At 41.7% G+C, this 22,464-nt stretch overlaps 1 protein-coding gene across 10 annotated transcripts in view; it reads right to left on the reverse strand.

Moving 5' to 3' along the window:
• PPFIA2 (PTPRF interacting protein alpha 2) overlaps positions 1-22,464 on the reverse strand; it is a 273,126-nt gene that overhangs the window by 109,714 nt on the left and 140,948 nt on the right. For 6 of the 10 annotated variants that reach the window (XM_083573298.1, XM_083573295.1, XM_083573301.1 and 3 more), the window contains one exon: positions 18,926-18,967. The exons of the other annotated variants lie outside the window; for them this stretch is intronic. In XM_083573298.1, coding sequence (XP_083429424.1) covers positions 18,926-18,967 — 42 coding nt within the window. The remainder of the gene's footprint in view (positions 1-18,925; positions 18,968-22,464) is intronic. 10 annotated transcript variants of the gene reach the window in all.

Consider the following 22,464-nt stretch of genomic DNA (forward strand, 5'->3'; position numbering starts at 1 on the left):
TGGGAATTTTGTAAACAGAAGGAGAAAGTCTAATTTTAGTAGATTTTTGTGCTTTACTGTTATTGTTCATCTTGAAAAGGACATTTGGCAAGACAATTGCTTCAAAATGTATACAGATGTATGTATTAGAAACGTGTTCTGTGTCTGACAACACAATTTCATTTTACGAACAACAAACAAATGGGTCTCATTCAAGATTTTCCCAGCTGACACGGGGGAAGAGGAAGTGATTGTGGCTACACAATGCTCAAATCCAGAGAACAAGAGACTCAGCAGGAAACTGCATGCCTGCTGCTTTGATCATAGATCACCTTGACCCAAATCTAGCTGATGATCAGCACTGCCAACCCCAACTATCTCTTAGAGATAGGGGGAAAAGAGGATCTCAAATTCCCACATATCCTGGAAACCGACATGACTGGAACAGAAACCATGCACCATTCTTCTATGTTGCCAGTAGGTAAATGGGAACGAATACTGTCACAAGGACCTGTCTACAAATCCTCAGGATACAAATTTTGGTATCCTCTCTCTGCAGGTCAATATCAGTTTCATCACTGACCCAAGAGGTGTTTCACAACTCATTTAAAATCATCATCATCATAGAAAAACGTACGGATGCACCCATCCTCCTATATACATAAACATGCAAGGCTATCATGCTGTGTCCACCACTGAAGGATCTGTCGTGCCGCATCACAATCCTGGATTTGTATGAGGTCAGGGTGGGGCAGGGGAGCAAAAGAGAAGGCAGGCTGCACAGCACCAGCAGCCGTCAAAAGAGTGAGAAGGGAGGGACCCTGACAGGGGAAGAGTGGTGGTTTAAAACAACAGCAGAAGTTTGAGTAAAGCAGGGGTGGAGGTAACTGAGAGGAAAATGGTGGCTTTTAACAACAGCAGGTTTGAGTAAAGCATATGGAGGGGCACAGAGGAAAACTGTGGCATTAAACAACAGCAGAGGTGAAAAGGGTGCTGAGTAGTTGCAATGTGTGGGAGGTCACTAGGGGGCTGGTGTGCGTGTAAAGGGGCTGCACAAAAGGAGAGGGGAGCAAGAACGGACATGAGGGCATGAGGGTGAAGGTGAAAGCAAGGGTGCAAGGCAGAATTGCAGAAGAGAAGATCGAAACAGGGCCATGAAGGGGAATAATGAGCTTAGTAGCTGCATGGGATGGGAAGGGAAGGGAGTATCTGCTCACCTGGGACTCCGGGTGGGTGGCCGTTGCAGCATGGCAAGGCAATGGTGGGTTCAGGGAGGCTACTATCTTCCAGGCACGGCCAGGAAAAGGGATAGCTGGCACTGCCCACCTCTGGCCAAGTCAGACACTCAAGGAAGGGTGGGCAGTGCCCGTTGCAATCTCAGCCCAGCCTATTTAAGGGGTCGTCCAGGTGTCAGCTGCCCTCTTGGCTGATCGTCATGGGATTTTTCCATCCACCCAGTCTTTAGGGGCCCACTGGGGTGGGGAGGGCGGAAGTGGGCACATTGCCTATGGACCTTGCTGTGGTTAATTCGGTCGCCATATTCAGGGCTCCCTTTCTCCTGTAAGCAAATGGGCTGGGCTTGTAGGTTTTCACCTACCTCGTAGCAACCATCACAACTTGGGAGGATAAGGCATTGGGCTGCATCCTTAGTCACCCTGTTAGAGGCGTCCAGGAGGGATGTCTCTGTCCAAGAGTCTGCTGGGGGGACCAATGGGCCCATACACCTCTCCCAACAGTGGCCTGTGCGGGGCTGTGGCATCCAATCCATGCTGGAGGCTACTCCGCAGCAAAGGTTTGACCCCACTAGGTTCCCATCAGGTAGCAGGCGAGATACATGCCCAATGCCTTAGCCAAACCTACTCTTTCCTGTAATCAATAAAGTTGTGGCCTAATTCAACCCAATACCAGTCTCCTGTGTCATTCTTGTGGCCTTCCCTTCACCTGCCATGGCCGTTATGCTTCTGTGCTGGCAAAACTCCAGGCAGTTAGTAAGGGGAAAATGGCAGAGGGGTTGGTGAGCAGGGGCAGGGGCAGGGGCAGGGGCATAGCCCCTAGTACCAGTGCTTCTTTCTGGGGGTACTCAAGGGTAGAAGAAAAGCATTGGTTACTGCAATAACTTTATCGTGAGCCTCGGCACCTTATTCCTAAAAGAAAAGCACTGCCTAGTAGAATTAAAAGTCTAAAATCACTCTATATATGGTTCCAGTTACAGATAGGTAGCCGTGTTGGTCTGCCATAGTCAAAACAAAATTTTTTTTTTCCTTCCAGTAGCACCTTAAAGACCAACTAAGTTAGTTCTTGGTATGAGCTTTCGTGTGCATGCACACTTCTTCAGATACGTATCTGAAGAAGTGTGCATGCACACGAAAGCTCATACCAAGAACTAACTTAGTTGGTCTTTAAGGTGCTACTGGAAGGAAAATTTTTTTTTTGTTTTGTCTATATATGGTGCGTGCCAATAAGAGAGCTGGCTATTCAGTTTATTCAGTTTGCCATCTTGTTTCCTTTCCATATTAGTTTACAAACTTAAATAGATTTTCAATCATCTTCTACAGGACTTTCACTTGCTTGTGCTCACTTAGCAATGAGCAAGACATTTGATTAAAAATGCCCAGTTCTCTTACTTTTTGGTAACTTACACAATATAGGCTTTACTGGTCTTTATGAAACATGCTTTTTTTTTTAAAAAAAAAAAACACCTAATGGTACATGCCTCATTTATTTTATTCTGTTATCTTTGAGAGTCATGTACTATTTAGAGTGATGGACTATGAATGACTTGACAGCAGTACGTGTTACTTTTTCTGAAATAGTGACATGACTCATCCCTCCCCCTCGACTGCCCTTTGATTTCTCAAATACCTTTACCACCTGGACCAAATTATGTAAACTCTTTTAGGATAGGACAGAGCCCTGAGTCACCCTAACATGACTTGAGAATCACACTGAGTCTGACCAAAACTATTTCCTCAGATGTAAAAATAAACACGTTCCCCAGCTGCGTTACTCATACCTTGTTCTGTATGGACATTTGGACACACTTAAAACAATGAATTGCGTAAATGGGTGCAGTTTCATTGAACTTTGAAGACAGTAAGTGGGGCAAAATGGTGACGATGGTAGAATTCAAGGCTCAGCATACAACAAAAAATAATCAAGAGATTATTCTGCGGGTAAATGTGAACCTATCACCAGAATTTTCTAATTTCAAAAGCAAACATATCAGCAGAAAAGCAAGTAGTCTTCATCCTTTCAAGGCCCTTTCAAGTTCAGAAAAGTTGTGCCTGCATAACTTCTCTACAGAGCCTAGGACTTGCCAATCAGAAGGTCGGCAGTTCGTATCCTTATTTAAAGATACAGACATCCTGCTCTGTTTGCATCTCGTCATTCTTTCTCTTTCTTTTATGAGAAAAGAAAAGTAATAGCACTGATGCAACTCATGCTGCACTAGAGTAGAAAGGGAGGGAGGGATCAGCTTCAAAACTTTTTAAGAAGAGGAGCAATGGCACCTTCTGCCCCAGCGTAAACTACAGAACCTGCCTGATGCTGCAGATGAATGAGGTGATAATAAGCAGAGGCAGATTTAGGGGAGCGCAACCAGTTTCATTGCACTGGGAGCAGAGCTTTGGGGTGCCACAACTATGATGCAGTATGGAAGGCGAGGTGAGGGGCACCAAATTTTGACATAGCACAGGGCACTTGAGATGCCAAGGTCTGCCACTGTAATGAGTTATTCAGGTTCTACAGTTGTCAGCATAGAGGGGATCGGAAAATAACAAAAACAATCACACAAAGGCTGGATATTTCTTTCCTTTTCTTTGATGGGGTTCCTACTTCATGCCAGCACTCCCCCCTGAAGTTCGGTGATGCTTACTCCCAGGTAACTACAGTATGTACAGTATTTTAATCATGCTTCATGACTGATCAGGGACAGCAATGTCTAACATGCCAACCTTTGCTAGCTCAAGGTTTGACTATGAACACCTTTGGGGGACGTGGCTAGACAAGTATCGTGACAAGATCTTACTCTACAAAATTTACCAGCACACCATTTGTTGCCACCCATCTTAGGTGGAGGTGTGTCACCCACTTGTGAGGTGCAATCTATCAGCAGGATCAGTGATCTAAAGAACAGAACTAAAGATATGTTTACCATAGAAAAATTATCTCCTCCTTAGCCACTTGACCAGTCATGAGTTGTTGTTTTCTTAATCAAAACCTGCATAGGACACACTACTTTAAATGCTCTACCCTGGATGGAGTGAATGTCAGACTAGTAATGAAAACATAGAACATAGCTGAATGTTTGCCTCTGGACAGATTCCAATACCAAACAAATTATTCAATGGCAGTATTGTCACTCTGCAGAAGTGAAGGATGGTAGAGGAAAATTATTCAATCATATAACCCAATAAAACAAAGAGAAGGTCAAAAAACATTTTGTCGATATTGCTACATTTTCTTTTTTTTAAAAGCACAACTGTCTCAAGGCCATAGAATGAAACAGCTTTGGCATCCATTTGTATGAATAAATATCGAAAGAGGAGGAAAATGTGTGTACTTAAACACACAGAACTACCTTCTGAACTAGAACAGTCCACCTTTCAAAAAATAACATTGGCAAGGATGCCAGAGAAGTTATTTTCTAGGATAATAATAATAATAATAATAATAATAATAATAATGGCAAAGCATCTATGGATTATGCCAATATTTCGACTTCCGAGAGTGTTCAAAAATCGAGGCATTTACTTCTGGGTTTTCAGCATTCAAGTTCCGAAACGTTTGACTACGGAGGCGTTCAAGAACCAAGGTACCACTGTACTATGAAAAGCTTGTGGTGGAAACCACTCACAGCACTGAGCTTGACCCCTCCTCATTTCTGCAAACCCACTCAAGAGTTCCTGAGTTTCCTGTGGGCAAAATATAATGCTGAATTAACAGAACTGTAACTGTTACCCAATGGTGCCAACATTTTTTTAAAATGACTACTTGTTTTTAAGGAAAATGTTTGCTATAGCAATGAGTTACTACATCAAATCCTACATTTCCTCTGTATTTTCAAGTTCTCATAATCATTTTAACTAAACTGTCCTTTGAGTTTATATCCTAGCTGTCGCAAGAAATGAGATTTTAAACTGTGACAGCTGAGCTTTGATCAAAATAAGACCTTTATAATGAAAATGTTGGCTAGTAAAGGCTCTACTACTATTAAAAACTGGGCAAGTAGGGCAGCTCCATTAGCTTATACTTAACATGTAATGGATATCCACTAAAAATACAGCCAAGCTGTTGTGTTAATGTTGTCTCCCACTGAATTGATTTTTAGGGAAAAAAATCTGCCAATATGCGACATAAATCAGAACCAATTCAGAATGGAGCATGATGTTGTGGGGGACACACATTTTATATCCACACAAGTTCCGTGACCACCTTTCCCTGGCAGGCTTGAATCTTGTGGAGTATTTCTGCCAGATGAGGCTACTGGGGACTACTCAAAAAGGAAAGGGACAAACTTGGCTCTGAAATTCAAGCCAGTGTTTGGATCCAGGAAAGCAGTTGTGTGTTGGAGAGGAGATGGGTTGTAGGAATAGCAAGAAAAGTGTAAGCTGGCTGTAGGAAGCCGGATGACAGAAGCAAAGACTTTTGCTACACAAATGACCCCCCCCTTTAAGAGCAGCTACATATATGAGTAAGAGCTAAAGGGTACTCCTTGACAGAAAAACAAGAACTGTAGGAGGGAAATCAGCATGGCTTCTCCAAAGATAAGTCCTGTCCCATTAATGTTTTAGAGTTCTTTGAGAATGACAAGCAGCGTGTAGATAGGGGTCAGCCAGTAGATAATGTGCATTTGGATTTGATGAAGTCCCTCACCAAAGTTTCCGAAATAGGCCGAGCAGGTAGGACTTTTTCTTAAGTCCCTTTGTGCATAGAGAATAATTCCATGGACACTGCTCATGAAAATAGGATGGCTTTGTACATTTCACATGCTACTTTCAAGCATGACTGCAGAACCTGTGGCCCTTCAGATGACTAGGACCCATCAGTCCTAGGCAGCATGACCAGTGGATTGCTATGATGGGAGCTGATCTACAGTGGGTAGCTATGATGACCACAGGTTCCCTAGTCCTGGTTTAAATCAATAGCACACAGCGATGCTGTGCCCCATCTGCACTATACATCTAAAGCATAATAATAATAATAATAATAATAATAATAATAATAATAATAATAGAATTTCTATGCCACCCTTAATTAGAAGACCACAGGCCGGTTCACACTATAAAAGCACAAAAATACATACCGTAATAACAAACAAAACCAATACCCTCCCCCCAAATAGTTTAAAAGGTCATAGATTGTTTAACTAGCCAAAGGTAAATGTTTTTGCCTGGCGCCTAAAGATGTCTGATAAATATGCGAGGCGAGTCTCCCTAGGTAGATCATTCCACAAGTGGGGAAACACCAATTCTTGGTGGTTTAACTGTCAACTCCTCTTCCAAGGGAACTCTGGGAATTGTACCTCTCTGGGGGAAATAGGGGTCTCCCAACATCTCTCAGCCTCCTTAGCAAACTACAGTTTCCATGATGCTTTGGAAGAAGTGATTACTGTTTAAAGTGGCATGGCATTACTTTAAATTTACAGTGAATATGGTGCCTTAGTTATAGTTTCTCTCTTTTTGTGCAATAGATCCAGCTATTCACTTTTGATGTATGCCCTAAGTGGTGTACTACAACAAATGAAACTCTGGTATGTAGGGAAACATTTTCAAATGAACACAGCAGACATAAGAATCAAGCGACAATGAAGCATATACAAATAACAAGGCAGTGTGGCACAGTAAATGTAAAATTCTTTCTTTGCCATCATTGATGCCATGTTATAAAAGACTGAGAACGTGAAGGATTTGACAGCTTGCACCCACTAGTAGGCCAAAGGTTAAAGGTTAGAAAAACATGGCTTTCACAACTAAGTGCTTTCCTGAATATTAGAATTACCAAATCAGTAATGCTGACAGGAAGTGTCTTTTGCCATGCAATTAATCAGATATAAACACTGCATGTCCAAAGGGAAATTTTATAATTAGACATTGCAACTGGGACTTGAAACATGCCCCTTTCCAGGATCATCCATTCTTTCTGCCCTCCACCCCACCATAATTTTCAGTTTCCCTCCATGCCCCAAACAGACACTACTGTAGTTCTGTGCAAGTTCAGTTTTCACTGGGTTGCTTTAGGAAAATCCTTTGGGGGCTCCCCGCTAACATTTTGTGTTCTTTTTGTACTACATACATTTGGATTCTTTGATTCTGCTAATACCGCTCCTCTTGCATGTGGATGGCGCCATGTTGGCTACATAAGAATTGGCACTCAGGAGGGTGAATATGCTATTGGTAAATATAGTGTGAAGTAGGGGTGGCTAACCTCTACTCACCCACTCAGATGTTGTTGGATTCCCCAAGTCAGAAAGGCTAATGATCAGACTTGATGGAAGCTGTAGATCAGCAAGGGGTGGTGGGAATAGGTTAGCCACCCTGATATAAGGTTTAAACATGGTGCAGGTATACAATTTAAAAGACAAGTGCTAATTATTAAGTGCACTTCATAAAATACTGCTTGCAACACATGGCAGTGAAAATTATATCCTGACTGTCAGCCAGTTCATTAGCATGTATTTTTATTGGTACTTAGGCACAGATGCAGACACATTGAGAACTGTTAGTTAAAAGGACTTTGAAAATAGACCAAACCCTAGCTCCCTATTGATCTGCCTCACAGTTATGAATTGAAGATTGCAGCCCAATAAATATTAAATGATTATCTTGCTATATTTACAAATTCCAGGGGGAAACGTTCATGGAGGACTCCATCAACAAATATATAGCTAATTTGTATGGTTCCTTTTACAAAATTCATCTAGTGCAATGTGAGCAAGAAAGCCATTATCTGTTTCCGCAGTACCACACACCTAATGCTTAAAACGTTATCAGTCTTGCAGTAGTATAATAGTTGTAGCCAACTAAGTTGTGCACAGAAAAGATGCACTGATGTTAATGGGCATGACTTTCTTAGGTTCATTAATTTCAGTGGGCCTACTCTGAATACAACTTAGACAGCCAGTTCTTGACCAATAAAAAAATAAAGCACCCCAGTCACAAAGCTCAAAGCAGTCTGACAACAAGGAGAAGCTCACATGCTAACCCATTATAATGGTGGGGGGGGGCATGTTGCAAGGGGAGAAAGTTGACCAAAATCACCACCAATTTACTTTAAAGGATAAAGAAGAAATATGCATCTTGCTTGCCAATGTTCTCTTTGCTTAAAGAATACATTAGAAATTAGGTTGACATCTTGGCTTGACTTCTTTAGCATTGCTTATTGCTGGGTGTAAGTAGGACCGGAATAATAGTTATAATTGGACAGTTAATCACAGCAAAGACTTCCAGGGTTGTGGTTTGTTTTTTTTTACGATAACACACTGAAATGACACATTCAGAAATCCAGCAGAGAAAAGAGGAAAGTGGTGTCTGATTTCAACAGATGTTCCTGATCAAGGATGGTGAAGAAATCAAGATTAGTGACATCCTGCAGAAACAAACATAGCAGCACCCTGTCTGAATGCTATGATCATTCATGTCATTAGAGGAGTGCTAAAAGCATAGCAGGGAGGAATAAACATTCCAGCCACTAATTAAACACCTAAGCCATCAATCAGTGACAAAATCATCCCTTGGGCAAAACTTTCAGCCATTCCTAAAGTATAATGAGCAACCTAAACAGCTGGAAAAAAACTACAATAGCCTTCCTGCTCTTTGGATGTCAGTGATGAAAGGATCCATCTACAAATGGCCCCATAATGCTACAAGCCTCACTCTGAAATGCGTAGCATTCATAGAATAGTAGAATTGGAAGGGTCCCTGAGGTCCCCTAGTCTATCCCCCTGCAATGGGGGAAGCGCAAATGAAAGCATCCATAACAGATAGCCATCCAACCTCTGCTTCAAAACCTCCAATGAAGGAGAGTCCACAACCTCCTAAGGGAGTCTGTTCCATGTGCAGGTAACGCTCTGCTTTGCGAAGGCAAACCTCGCAACAGACATGCAACAGTATGTCAAGGAGCGTTGCACCTGCTTTTCCTGACCTTTTGCCTTCTTGGCTAGAAAACAGGGTTTTCCCCCTGACTGTTTGTCCTCTCACAAATTGTTTGCTAGACACAATGCTTGGCTGGAGCATGACGGGGGACGCAGACGTAATCAAATATCAGGGGGAACATTTTAGGGAAACACCTGTTGACACGTGTATTTGCTAATGCTGGAAATGTGCTTAGATGGAAATATGTTAAGTTCAGGGTGGTTTCACTACTGTTTCCAATTGTTGACTTCTGCTAATAAAAGGAGCCTCCACAGAGCTAGCCGGCAGCTTGCTTGGAGCATCCTTGCCAGCATGCTTCAGCACAGCTCACCTGCATCCAACCTCCCGTCATCTCCGTTATTCCTACAGTTCCATTGTCAAACAGCTAGACTATCCCTGGCTCCTTTATTCTATCCCAACCATCAACACGGATGTCTGTTGCTGCAGCAGATTGTAATGATCATAACTTATCATCTTCCCCGCTGCACAGGTTTCCACAGGCTGCTGCAAAAATAGCAGACAGCAATCATACCAGCCTGATGCATCGAAAATAGCTCTGGGTAGCCTTGAACTATAGAAGGTGGGAAATGACAGGCAAAGAATATTTATGATCTCAAAGGAGGCTGCCATGATTTTGGGGGAAGAAACCCTTACTTCTCTTTTCGGGGTAGCCTATGCGATACCAGAAGTGCAACAGTTAGATGAACAAAGTCCAGATGCAGACACGACTTGTCTCATTGATGGAAAGCTACACAAGCTCCAATAGTCAGGAAACATGGGAAGTGAAAAACCACGTTTCCTCTGCCCTGCTTTTCTGTAACATCCGCAGCCATCAGCAAGGAAGTCCTATGCCTTTGATGTGCTTCAATAAATAAACACCATAATATGCCCAGGTTTCTCTCCACTGAACTGGGTACCAGAGTCTTAATGACAGAGTCCCCCCCTCCAACACACCACCAATCTCAGCATTTGCAACTCAGTGTTGGGTCATTTGCTATATTTTTACCCTGCCCTTTATTCCCCAAGAACCTAGAGTAGCATACACATAATCAAAAGATTTAATCAAATCAAAGCATTGAAAGCAGCCACATCTGCATCTGTGCATGATCTGATACTCCGGAAACCTGAAGGTCCGAGAGTGTGCCTACAGCAGCCTTTATGTGTAAGCTCTGTAAAATAAGTGCAATTAAGTGTGGATGGACACCTATAAAACATTTTATATGTTACCTTTCCTTTAGAAAAGGTCAAGGCAGATGGCCACATTAAAACAAAATAACTAAAAGCAGCAGATAGTCAGCCACATAAACCTATGCATAACCAGCTGTTGAGTATCTTCCAGCAGGAAAAACAACCCAATACAACAGGCATAGGCAAACTCCGGCCCTCCAGATGTTTGGGAGTACAATTCCCATCATCCCTGACCACCGGTCCTGTTAGCTAGGGATGATGGGAATTGTAGTCCCAGACATCTGGAGGACTGGAGTTTGCCTATGCCTGCAATACAGAGTCACTTAAAAATGATTCATGGCCCAAAAGTGATCCAAAGCAGGAAAGTTTTAAGTCATTTGTCAGAAGGCTATTAAGGGAGTATGAATGCATGCAGGTTGGGTAATAATAATAATTTTTTATTTATACCCTGCCCTCCCCAGCCAGGGCCGGGCTCAGAGCGGCTAACACCAAATATAAATTACAATAAAATGTAATAGGAAAACAAACAAACAAACAAAAACCAGTTAATTAAAATATGGCTTAAAATACAGCTTAAAATGCAGCCTCATTTTAGTAGTAGCCCATAAATCAAGACCATAAAGGGAGGAAACATCAGATATTCACTCGAGCCAACTATCCATACTGATCCGACATGGGCCAGCAAAAAAGGAAAAAAAAGAAAAAGAAAAAGAAAGGGGGGGATTTATATACCAAATCCCATATAAGGGGTCAGAGTGAGTCTAAACCGAAGGCCAGGTGGAACAGCTCCATCTTGCAGGCCCTGTGGAAAGATGTCAAATCCCACAGGGCCCTGGTCTCTTGTGACAGACCAAGTTGGGGCCAGTGCTGAAAAGGCCCTGGCCCTAGTTCAGACCAATCTAACCACCTTGAGGCTTGGGACCTCCAAAGTGTTGTTATTTATGGACCTTAAGGTCCTCCGCAGGGCATACCAGAAGAGGAGGTCCCGAAGGTATGAGGGTCCTAGGCCGCATAGGGCTTTAAAGGTCAAAACCATATGGGGGGGGGTTAGGATGCACTGTTTATAGATTTTGATTCTATTTTGCTTGTAGGGAGGTTATGCAACATCATTTCAAGCAACTGTTCTCCCATGCTTCCCAGTGCATTTTCCTGTCACCTTCAGCAAAACGTCCAACTTTTCAAAAAGTGGGATTATTGCACAAGAGCATCAAATCCACTTTAAATGCAGAACCTGAGTTTTCTGCTTTGTGGTTGAAGTTCCTGTTTACCCAGGCCTTTTCAGTTGAAGTGGGAAATGTTTGTCTTGAACAGCAATTTGTACTTCTTTGTTTTTAAAGACTGCTACTTTATGAATATTTTAGTTTTGTATTTGCTTTATTCACTGGTGTAATTCTGTTTCTCCTTTGTTATACATCCCCTTGGGCTCTGATGGGTGACTCATAAATACAGTTAACTATGAAGAGGAAGAAGATGTCTTATTTAAATTATAGCATAATTCTGTACACATTTATTTGGAAGGAAATCCCACTGAATTCAATGGAACTTACTCTCAGGTAAGTGTAAGCAGCTTTAAGAGAGAACACCAGTTGTGCAATGTGTTAGCCTTTTCAATAAACTTACATTTTTCTGTTAATCGGGCTCTAAGATTTAGTCAAATCTTCTGAAAGTTAAATTAGGCAATGTCTTCCTTGAATCACAGGGCAAATCCTATAATTGCTAAAATATGAATACATCTATTTAGAAAAGACCCTCCCCTTCTGACTAAGCTGATCTATGTACAAAGCTACAATTTATATCTTGCCCCAGGGAGCCTACTGAATTTGTTCTGCTTATTTTCCATAAGTTATTTTAAGATATAAGCAACATTATTCCAGCACCATCAAACAATGCTTCTAAAACTGCACCACATAATTTATCTCACTGCCCTTTGACATGCTATCATTGTTTATTTTGTAATGTGAATATTAGGTGCGCACACACCTTGTATATAATTTAGAACAGTTGGATGATTCAACACAGCCAATATAATATTCCTCCCCAGCCCTAACAAGCATGTAAAAAAACAAAAAAACAAAGAGGAAGTTAGGATTATTCAAACTGGATCTTTTCATTCTCATCCTCTCTGTACACTGGAGTTACTATCTAGCAAAGCCATTCACAACATCCAATGCAACTTATTTCAGCAAAATAAATAGGAAAAACTTTACTTTAGGCATTATCACCAAAAGAGGAAAGGCAGGTTGAGCAGGGCTGAGAGGTGCACATTATTTATTTATTAAATTTGGGCAAAAACTGCTTGGACTGGGGCGGGAAGGGAAGGGGAATCAACTCTGAGATACTTCTCTGCTCTTCCTCTTTGCCTATGGTGGCTTTCCTTGCAAAAAAATGAAATTAAAAAGGGAGGGGGCCTGGAATTTGCTGTGTGTTTTTCTGCATGTAACAGTAGTTTGGCTGTAACATGTTCTGAGTGCAATGACTCTTCTTTAGGGCTCATCACTTAAAATCATATCCCTGTGTTGCATGAGCTGCCTCCTAAGCTTTAAGGCTCAGGTGTCTCTGTAAACAGCTTCTTCTATTTTGCTTCCCTCTTTCTGTCACCTTTTTGTCAAGTCAGGTTGCATTTTGCTCGCTTTTGTGGCACACTTCCAAAAACTGCACTGCCAACTGTGTTACTGTAGAGCCAGAGGCACCGTTGGAAGGGGGTGGGGGAGAGGCTGTGGCCTAATTCTCACTGAGCCTTCTCATGCCACGTCTGCCTGCTCCTCCAAAATGTCTTACTCCTGATGCCTAGAGCCCATGCAGTGCTTTTTGCCATCATTAACACAGCCGCTTTTGTATGGAGCAGCATTCATTCATGTGACACTGCCCGCCCCCCTGCTCGCATGCTGTCTAAAGGAGTACAACCCAGATCCAGATCTGGAATCTTAACAAGAACTAGGACTGCATTTCCAAGCATGTGTGATTATTCCCAGAGGAGCACTTAGATCTCCGTATATGATGAGGTATAAAAAACATCCATGCCGAATGCTCTCAAAATGAGCTGCTGCTCTGCAATTTAATCTTGAATATACCCAAGAGCAGGCCCTTGAGCCTTGCCCTCTGCAATCGTTGATATGTCTTTGCTCTCCTCCCACACTGAAACCATAAAAAAGAAGCCAGAACTGCTGAGTCTGCTGACTGCCGCAAAGAAGAGCTTGCAAACTCCACAGAGAGACTGTACCTTCTTCACAGCTGCCACACAGTAGTATCCTTCCAGTATAGCAGGGGTGGCCAACTCCCAAGAGACTGTGATCTACTCACAAAGACTGGCAGTGATCTACCCCCTTTTTTGGGGTGCAGGGCAAAAATGTTGAGCTTTTTTTTAGGGGAGCCAAGCTTGTTGAGATTCTTTGGAGACAGCCAGTGATCTACCAGTGACGTCCAGTGATCTATTGCTTACAACAGAATGCAGTATCATTACTCCCTACGCTGATCTGGCTCTGCTCCCTAACTACATTGTATGGGGGGGTAGGGAAAACAGCAAGATGGTGAATAACAGTCCTGTTACTGACCTGCTCAGTTTAATGTTTGTATAGATCTTACATGCAATGGGCTGTTTCTGCAAGAGCAGAAACACTGGAACATATTGTTTAGTGCACAGAAAGAGATGTAGGTGCTTTCAAGTTGTATGTTCATATACAGTTGTATCTTGGAATTCAAATGGCTTATTTGCCGAACGTTTTGGCTCACGAATGATCAAAAACCGGAAATGATTGTTCCTGGTTTTCGAACATTCTTTGGAAGCCAAACACCCAGCAGAGCTTCCTGCAGCCAATCGGAAGCCGCGCCTTGGAAGTCGAAGATTTTGGAAGTCGAATGGACATCTGGAATGGATTCCGTTCGACTTCCAAGGTATGTCTGTATTAAGCTGAATACCTAGAGGTGCTCTGTCCTGACCACAAGGGGCACAATGGATAGCCAACGTGGCTGGTCAGGTGGATGACAGGATGAGCTGGAGTTGCAGGACCTTGGACAGCAGCAACGAGAGGACTAGAGAGGAACAGGAACAGGGGAACATGCAGTTAAAAAGAGATAACTTGGGGGATTTGTGGGCAGTGGGAAAGATGTGAGGTTGTGATTATTTGGCCCTAATCCTAGCATGGGTGTGCAGTATTTTTTTGAAAAGGTCTGATAAGAGACAGACATTACAAAGGCAAACTTCACTGGGGTTGTGAGAGGAGTACATGAGTCCATATGAATCGTTGTGCAATTGACTCATAGGATATCATCCACCTTTTCTAACAGCATGATTCTATCTAATTATATCTGTGAAGCAAAATGAACTCCAGTAATGGATGCCCAATGGGGCCACAAGAAAAAGACTGCCTTGCTAAGCACACTTACTTGAAAGGAAGGCTGCCTGAAACCAATGGGCCTTTTCAGTAGCAATCTATGGGTAAAAGCTATCAGAGTCTCCACATGTTTAGCCTTGGGGCATTGGTTATTGGTTACTACCTGAACAAGGGAACCTACCTACTGATCAGCAGTAGCTTCAAAATGGACAAAACAAAGTACACTAGCACACAAAGCATCATGGAATTTAGACGCATGAGATACAGTGATTGCTACCAAGTTAGCTGGCTTTGTGCAGCCTGTGTAGGCTAGAAAAAAGTATTAGTCACACAAAGGCCTATTAAGCCATGATAGCTAATAGAACATCCTTGTTCGTCCTGAATATCAGGTGCGAACAAGGAGAAGAGGGAAGCAGGGTTGCTTTCACCCCCTGCCTGGTACCTAGTTAGCCACTATTGGAAGCAAAGGAACAAAACCTCACTTATGTCAATCACATGTTAAAAGGAAAAAACTGAACAGGGACACTGTCAGACAACTAAATCATTGACTGCATTGCCAAGTCTTCAACTACCCACGACACAGCTACTTATATCCATAAGTAAGCAGGAATAGCTGGAGGTCTTAAATTTTGTTACTTCTACTTACACTGTTGATATATGGGGACTATACATTATTTGTTGGTACAGTCACACGCATGCGCAGAAGCGGCGAATGGCGACCCACGCAGACGCAGGTTGTGTTCTGTTCAGGTTGTGAATGGGCCTCCGGAACGGATCCCGTTCGCAACCAGAGGTACCACTGCATTGGTGAATGTTATTTTATTACAAAAATATTAAAAACATATTGGGCTGGGAAGGAACATAGGAAACCGCCTTATACAGTCAGACTATTAGTCCAGCTAGCGATGCAGTGCCTTCAGCATGGAAATAATAATTTATTATTTATACCCCGCCCATCTGGCTGGGTTTCCCCAGCCACTCTGGGTGGCTCCCAACCGAATATTAAAAATACAATAAAACACTATTACAATACAATAAAACAAAAAAACCAATAAAACAAAACTAGGCTATTTATGTATGCAATGTCAGCAGCAAGGGTTATAGTGGCAAAACACTGGAAAGATAAAAATACACCCACTAAAGAGGAATGGGTAGTCAAATTGTGCGAGTACTTGGAGCTTGCAAAGCTGACAGATGCAATAAGAGATAAACCTAAAAAATTGGTGAAAGAAGAATGGGAATGTTTAAATAATTATTTAGGGGACAAGGGCTCAGCAAGAAAGATCTGGCTACGTTTAGAATGATACCGCATAGAGAAATATTCCCTGATACCAAGATGAGGGATTCCTTTGGAATGCAGATAGAGATAATTGATAAAAATAATGATCTGTTGTGAGCTTGACGGAAGTATACAATAGATTGAGCTTTCCTGCTTTGGCTCATCTTCCTTTTTCTTTTTCTTTTTCTTTTTTTCCTATTTTTCTTTTTTCTTTTCTTTTATCTTTCCTATAGTTGCTTATGTTCTGTGTCATGTACTTCGATATTTTTTGTAGTTTTTTGTAGTTTTCCCCCCATTACTATTAAGGAATTTTCCTTCGTAATTTTGGTTGTCTATATTTATATGTACCTGTTTAAAGCAAAATAAAAGTTTTTTAAAAATTTAAAAAATAAAAATAAAAATACAATAAAACACCAAACATTAAAAACTTCCCTAAACAGGGCTGCCTTCAGATGCCTTCTAAAAGTCAGATAGTTGTTTATTTCCTTGACATCTGATGGGAGGGCGTTCCACAAGGTAGGTGCCACTATCAAGAAGGCCCTCTGCCTGGTTCCCTGTAACTTTACTTCTCGCAGTGAGGGAACCACCAGAAGGCCCTCAGAGGTGGATCTCAGTGTCCAGGCTAAACAATGGGGGTGGAGACGTGCCTTCAGATATACTGGGCCAAGGCTGTTTCGGCAACCTGTACCCACCAGATGTTGTTGGGCTATAACTCCCATGATCCCTGGCAATTATCCATTCTGTGTGGGGATGATGGGAGTTGGAGTCCAACACCTTCTGGAGGGCCACAGGTTTCCCATACCTGGTCTACAGTGTCTGCCAGCTGACCTCCAACATTTGAGGCAGAGGCTCCAGTATTTTGGGGATTCCTAGTCCTAACTGGAGATGCTGGGGATTGAACCTGGGAACTTCTGAATGCAAAACAGACGCTCTACCACTGAGCTATGGCCCCTCCACCAAGGATTCTGGATGAGATAGGAAGGTGGATGCTGGTTTGGAAGGTCTGATCCACCAAAGATCTGCTGTTCTTATGATCTCAAGCCAAGTGATAAGCCTATAGGTACAATCTCATATGCATTCCCAACCCTTCTTCTGGTGCAATATGAAGAAGCCCATGGCCAGCATAATTTCGAATTGTATTTTGAATTGCAGTGTAAGCTGATTTAAGAGCTCTTGTAGAGCAAGTAGACAGAGTATACGATTTAAATAAATAGGATATGTAGCAGTGCCAAACTGGTAAAAAAACCAACAAGTCTGGCTTGCTAATTTTCTAGAAAGTTGTAAGTGGCATAAACCCCACCAGTGTCTGTTATCTCATCCTTTTCTTTTTTAATTGCTTAAAATTTTCACACTTCTCTTTACACCATCAGTGTGGCTTTTCTGCTCACTCAACTGCGATATTTTCAAGGCATGAAAATGGAATCTGTACCAAATAAGCAGAATCTTGGAATCTGTACTAAACAAGAAGAATCTTGGCAAGATTACTATTAAATTAGCACAGAGAGATGGTCAAAGGGTTTTGATTTGGGGTAGGTTTTTTTTGTTTTGTAAGATTTCAGTTCACACATGCATATAAATTCTTTGTGAATGAAACCCTGCTAAATATGTATTCTTGCATGTGCATATGTGCATCTCTATATATGTGCATATGCATATGCATATGCACATGCCATATATATATATATATATATATATATATATATATATATATATATCAAAAGAGGTTTAAAGACTGTCTCAAGGCAAAGCTAAAAAAATGTAGTATAAACACTGACAACTGGGAAACACTGGCCTGTGAGCACTCCAGTTGGAGAACAACCTTTACCAAATGTGTCATGGGCTTTGAAGACACTTGAACTCAGGATGCAAGGGAGAAACGTGCTAAGAGGAAGGCACGCTTGGCAAATCCACACCGTGATTAACTCCCACCCAGAAACCAATGTTCCCACTGTGGAAGGACGTGTGGATCCAGAATTGGCCTCCACAGTCACTTACGGACTCATTGTTAAAACCATGTTCATGGAAGACAATCTTACTCGGCTATGAGTGATCGCCAAAGAAGCAGCAGCAGATACAATGCAGTAAAGAGGAAGCAAGATTCACAGGCAGAACCAGGGTACATTCACTACCACCTTTTAATACTAATCTAGTCCCAGCTGAGTTGGCAGCCTGTATCTTTTGAATGCAGATAAAGATACACATGCCCATTCGAGAGCTACTAGCTGCAGTGTACAACTAGCTACTTATGTCATCTGAATCAGGGACATGTTGCTTTTGAACTCAAATAAACTTGCAAAGCAAAACACAATTTAGTGAACCAGTGCTTGTCAGAAGTTCTGTCAATGTGTAGAGAGGGAGTAGTAGACTGTACTTTCTGTCCTCACTGTGGCCACACATATTTGAGAGCTGGAATGGAAAACAGGTAGGCAGCCATTGGCCATGCTTGTGCAACAGAACTTTCCTGCCCCTTTTCCTCCCATGAACATCCCACACCCTCCCCAAAAGTGCTCTGGAGGGTTGGGGAAAACCCCAGAACAGATTTAGGAAGTTACAGGGGGAGAAGACGGGGTGGGGTGGGAATTCAGTTGTACAAATCCTCGCATTGGTGGATTGAGTGACTTAGTGCTAAACTGGAGCTGCCCTATTCTTCCATTACAACAGGGTTCCACTTTGTTTCTCCTGGGACTCAGCCAGACTGGTAAAGAAAAAGTGATTTATATGCATTGTATATGCGATATAACATTGTGCCTGCAATGTGGAGTCCCATTTTTCTCTACTTGTTTTCCCTGTTTAAATTTACAATGCTTTAAACTGACACGGTCCTTTGATGCGTCCAGATCCAGCCCTGGTTTGCTTTAAAGTGTTTCCCTTACTTTCTATGTGGTATACATTACTCTCTCCACCCAACCCTTGCTATTTGAGACCAAATTATTAGGTTTCTTCCATGTGAATGTGTGTATGTGTGTGTATATATATATATATATATTGCACTAAAAACAGAAAGGAATTACTTTCACCTGTTTTCCAGAACAGTAGCTGCATTGGTCTGCATTGTTCATCTAAAAAACAAACACAAAAATTGGAGTCCATTATCTGCGATAAACCCTACCAAACCCACTGTGGTTACTGCATAGAGCTTTCTAGCATGGGGGATTTTAGATCTGAATTGGCCATGGTGAAAATTGAAGCGGAGTAGTCCTTATTTCAGATTAGTTAATCCAATGCCTCCCTTGTCCTCCAGCATAGCTGTAAGGAACAGATTAGAATCTTTTGATCTTGATCAACCACAGTTTAGTATGTCACCTAAACTGTGGTTTACCTTAACTATATTTTGATAAGCCGGTTGCTTAAAACAATGGTTTGAAATTGGCATGCTTCACTAGCCGTTGTTAGGGCTTAGCCAGAATTTGTGAGGGTTTGGGACAACACAGCAGGCTATCGGTTAATCTGCCACAGAATTGAAACTGTGCAAGCTCCTCCTTGTGGGAGCACTGGAGGAGGAGAGTCTGAGACTTGCCTAGACAATGGTTTAGCATTATGCCTTAAGCAGTCTGGGCTCGTCTCCATATTGAACACTGTTTTTGCAGAGCTCCCTATATTACACAGAGTTGCATACATCTGTAGGCTCTATTTCAACCAGGAAATGAAGGCACCCAAGCTCAGGGGCAGAGTGTGCTGCCATGATCCTGCACATATTCAGTACATATAGATTCATTTCTGAAAAGGACTGTGGTATGACAGAGGGGAAAGAGTTGGTACTAATGAATAGCAAATTTAAGTTGTACAACATTAAAAAAAGGGAACACTATCATTTAAAGAAAAAAGCATAAAGCTAGTAATGCAGTAGTATAAAACTACATTAAAGTGAATAAAAATAAAATTGCAGGGAATTCATATGGTACTTAGAAAAAAGGAACCCAGTCTTAGAGACCAAGGAAAATCTGATCAGGTTTTCCAATACTATAACAGTCTGTGAAATACAAAATTCCAGAATGGTGCCTCTCACTATTTAGGGGTACATGCCCAATATTACTTGGGAAAGAGAATACTTAAGTGCTTTAGTTTTCATTTCATAGTCCAGCTTTTCTCATGCAAAGAATATCCACTAATAGGACTAATAATTAATAAAACTGAATAGACATAGGAGAGGTGGTGAATTGAGGTCTGCAATGAAGACCACTTTCAAAGAATGCCTGTAAAAGAACTAACAGCTTTTGCTAGCATATTGTTGACAACTAAGTACGCCCAAGTATGGAGTTCTTCTGATCACCCCAAATCTGATCTATATTACAACAACATTATTAACAACAGGCCACCTAGCAAAGAGAGAGACCAGACTCTGCAACAAACCCAGATGCTGTTAATAATGCTGTTACAGGATCAAGTAACATAATTTGCAACAGTTATCGGCCCATCTTTTTAATATGTTATTACCTGCCAGCAAAGCTTTTCTGCTTCCTATATAGGACAAACAGGTAAGTTTCTATGCAAAAGAATATATAGACACAAATCTGACATCATAGAGGGGAAACACTTAGAAATCAGTTCTGGAAAATTTTAATTACCCAAGACATTCCACTGCTGACCTGAGAGTGGCCATTCATCTATCAATTTTTAGGCTTCAACAGAGACAATGTCCCACTATGTGTGTTAACATAATAAACCTGATATTGTTAAGTTAAATAACTTAAAATACTTTTGTTGTGAATGGTAACTTTGCCTATCTTAAACTATATATAGAATGTTTACCATTTTTTCCCTGTTTACTATTTTTTCTCTATACCCATGTATGGGATTAACATGTATGCATATATGTGCCAGCTGAAGACAAGACTTCATGCATACGATGCCCTAATCCACAAAAGTTTATGCCACAAGACTCTTCGTTATCGTTACTGCTACATACTAAGCTTTCTAGAAACTGGATTCTGGTTACTTAAGGAAACAACTTCACCCATACTAGCCTGAGATTTGCATCAGAATTCCTCCGTAAGTTCCTCTATATGAAGAATATTTTGTTGGTGGGCACTCATAATAGGGTGTTCTCAGTGATTGTCCCACATCAGTTACACAGCCACCTCAGCCTGTGGCAGCATGGTTTAAAGTCAGCACAAAAGGAATGAAGACTACAACTGAAAAATGCTTACGATATAACTGGGCCCTAGGTTTGTATGCTTAAAAAGCCCAAAATGTCCCTAGTTACAGTACTGTCCTGGGCTTGTTTACTTAGACCCAATGAGTTCAGTGGAGCATACTCCCAAGCAAGGGTGCAGAGGTTACCCACTAATCAGGCATTAGCTCCATAGAATTCAGTGGGGCTGACATCTGAGCAGAACACCTATAGGAGGGACGGCCAACTTCTAAGAGATTGTGATCTACTCACACAATTAAATACTGGTAGTGATCTCCCCCTTTGGGGGGGGGGCTTCAGGTCAAAAGTTGTTGAGCTTTTCTTAGGGAGGAAAGCCCTCCCCTTTTAAGGAGGAAAATCCCATGGGGGGATGTCAGGGCGAAGGAATGGGGGGGAAAGGCGCTCACAAGGAGATCGCTAATGAAACAGTCAGCATCACAGCGAGAGCTTCGTCTTCCGGCATCGCGATTTAGAGGGCGGGGCGAGGGGGCAGGGCCAGATGGAGGAGCCAGTGATTGACTACGATCTCCCAAAACCTCCCTGAGATTGACCAGTAGATCAAGATCGACCTGTTGGACATCCCTGACCTATATAGGATTGCCCTGCCAATAAAACCAAAGAGGTGGCTCCGATAGTGACTTCTATGGATGATTGAAATCTGCTTATTCAAATAACTGTCCTGTACATATGTAAATGATTCAAGAATATATTAACTTTTGTTCCAGATTTTGACCGGTTTTCTCATATATATATATATATATATATATATATATATATATATATATATATATTTTCTTACGTTGTGTGTATGCTGGGGTGGGAAGGAAACAGCAGGAAGCAAAGTCATTGAGTATCCTAGAGGATACATCTGAGATGTTATATTTCAGTATATAAAAAAATTGTTCAGTAGCACCTTAAGAGACTAACTAAGAAGTGTGCATGCACACGAAAGCTTATACCAAGAACAAACTTAGTTGGTCTCTCAGGTGCTACTGGAAATTTTTTTAATTTTTTAAATATATTTCGACTGCGTCAGAGCAACACGGCTACCTACCTGAATATTTCAGTATATGATAAATGCAAATTTATTCATTTTCTGCAAGTGGCTGTTGTTGGGGTGATAGCGGATTATGTAGAATGCAAAGACTGCTACTGTACTACAAGCTTATGAATAAGGTTTACCAAGAAAGAACAACTTTAGTTCCTTGGGTGATCAAGCCAAGTATAGAAGTTAAATAAACATGGGCTTGAGGTGCTGCATCCTTCGTTCCAAATGATGAGAGCACTGCGCTGGAAGGAAGCAACTCTGAGAGAACTGTGGCAATGTAATCACAGACATTACTAGCAAAGCTGTCAAATTATAAGAGAAATGCTTTAACGGCAATTCAGTAACCAGCTTAGATCCTTCACTTGTAGTATAATACA

This window comes from Podarcis filfolensis (assembly GCF_964270895.1).
Source record: "Podarcis filfolensis genome assembly, chromosome: 10".
Lineage (NCBI taxonomy): Eukaryota > Metazoa > Chordata > Lepidosauria > Squamata > Lacertidae > Podarcis > Podarcis filfolensis.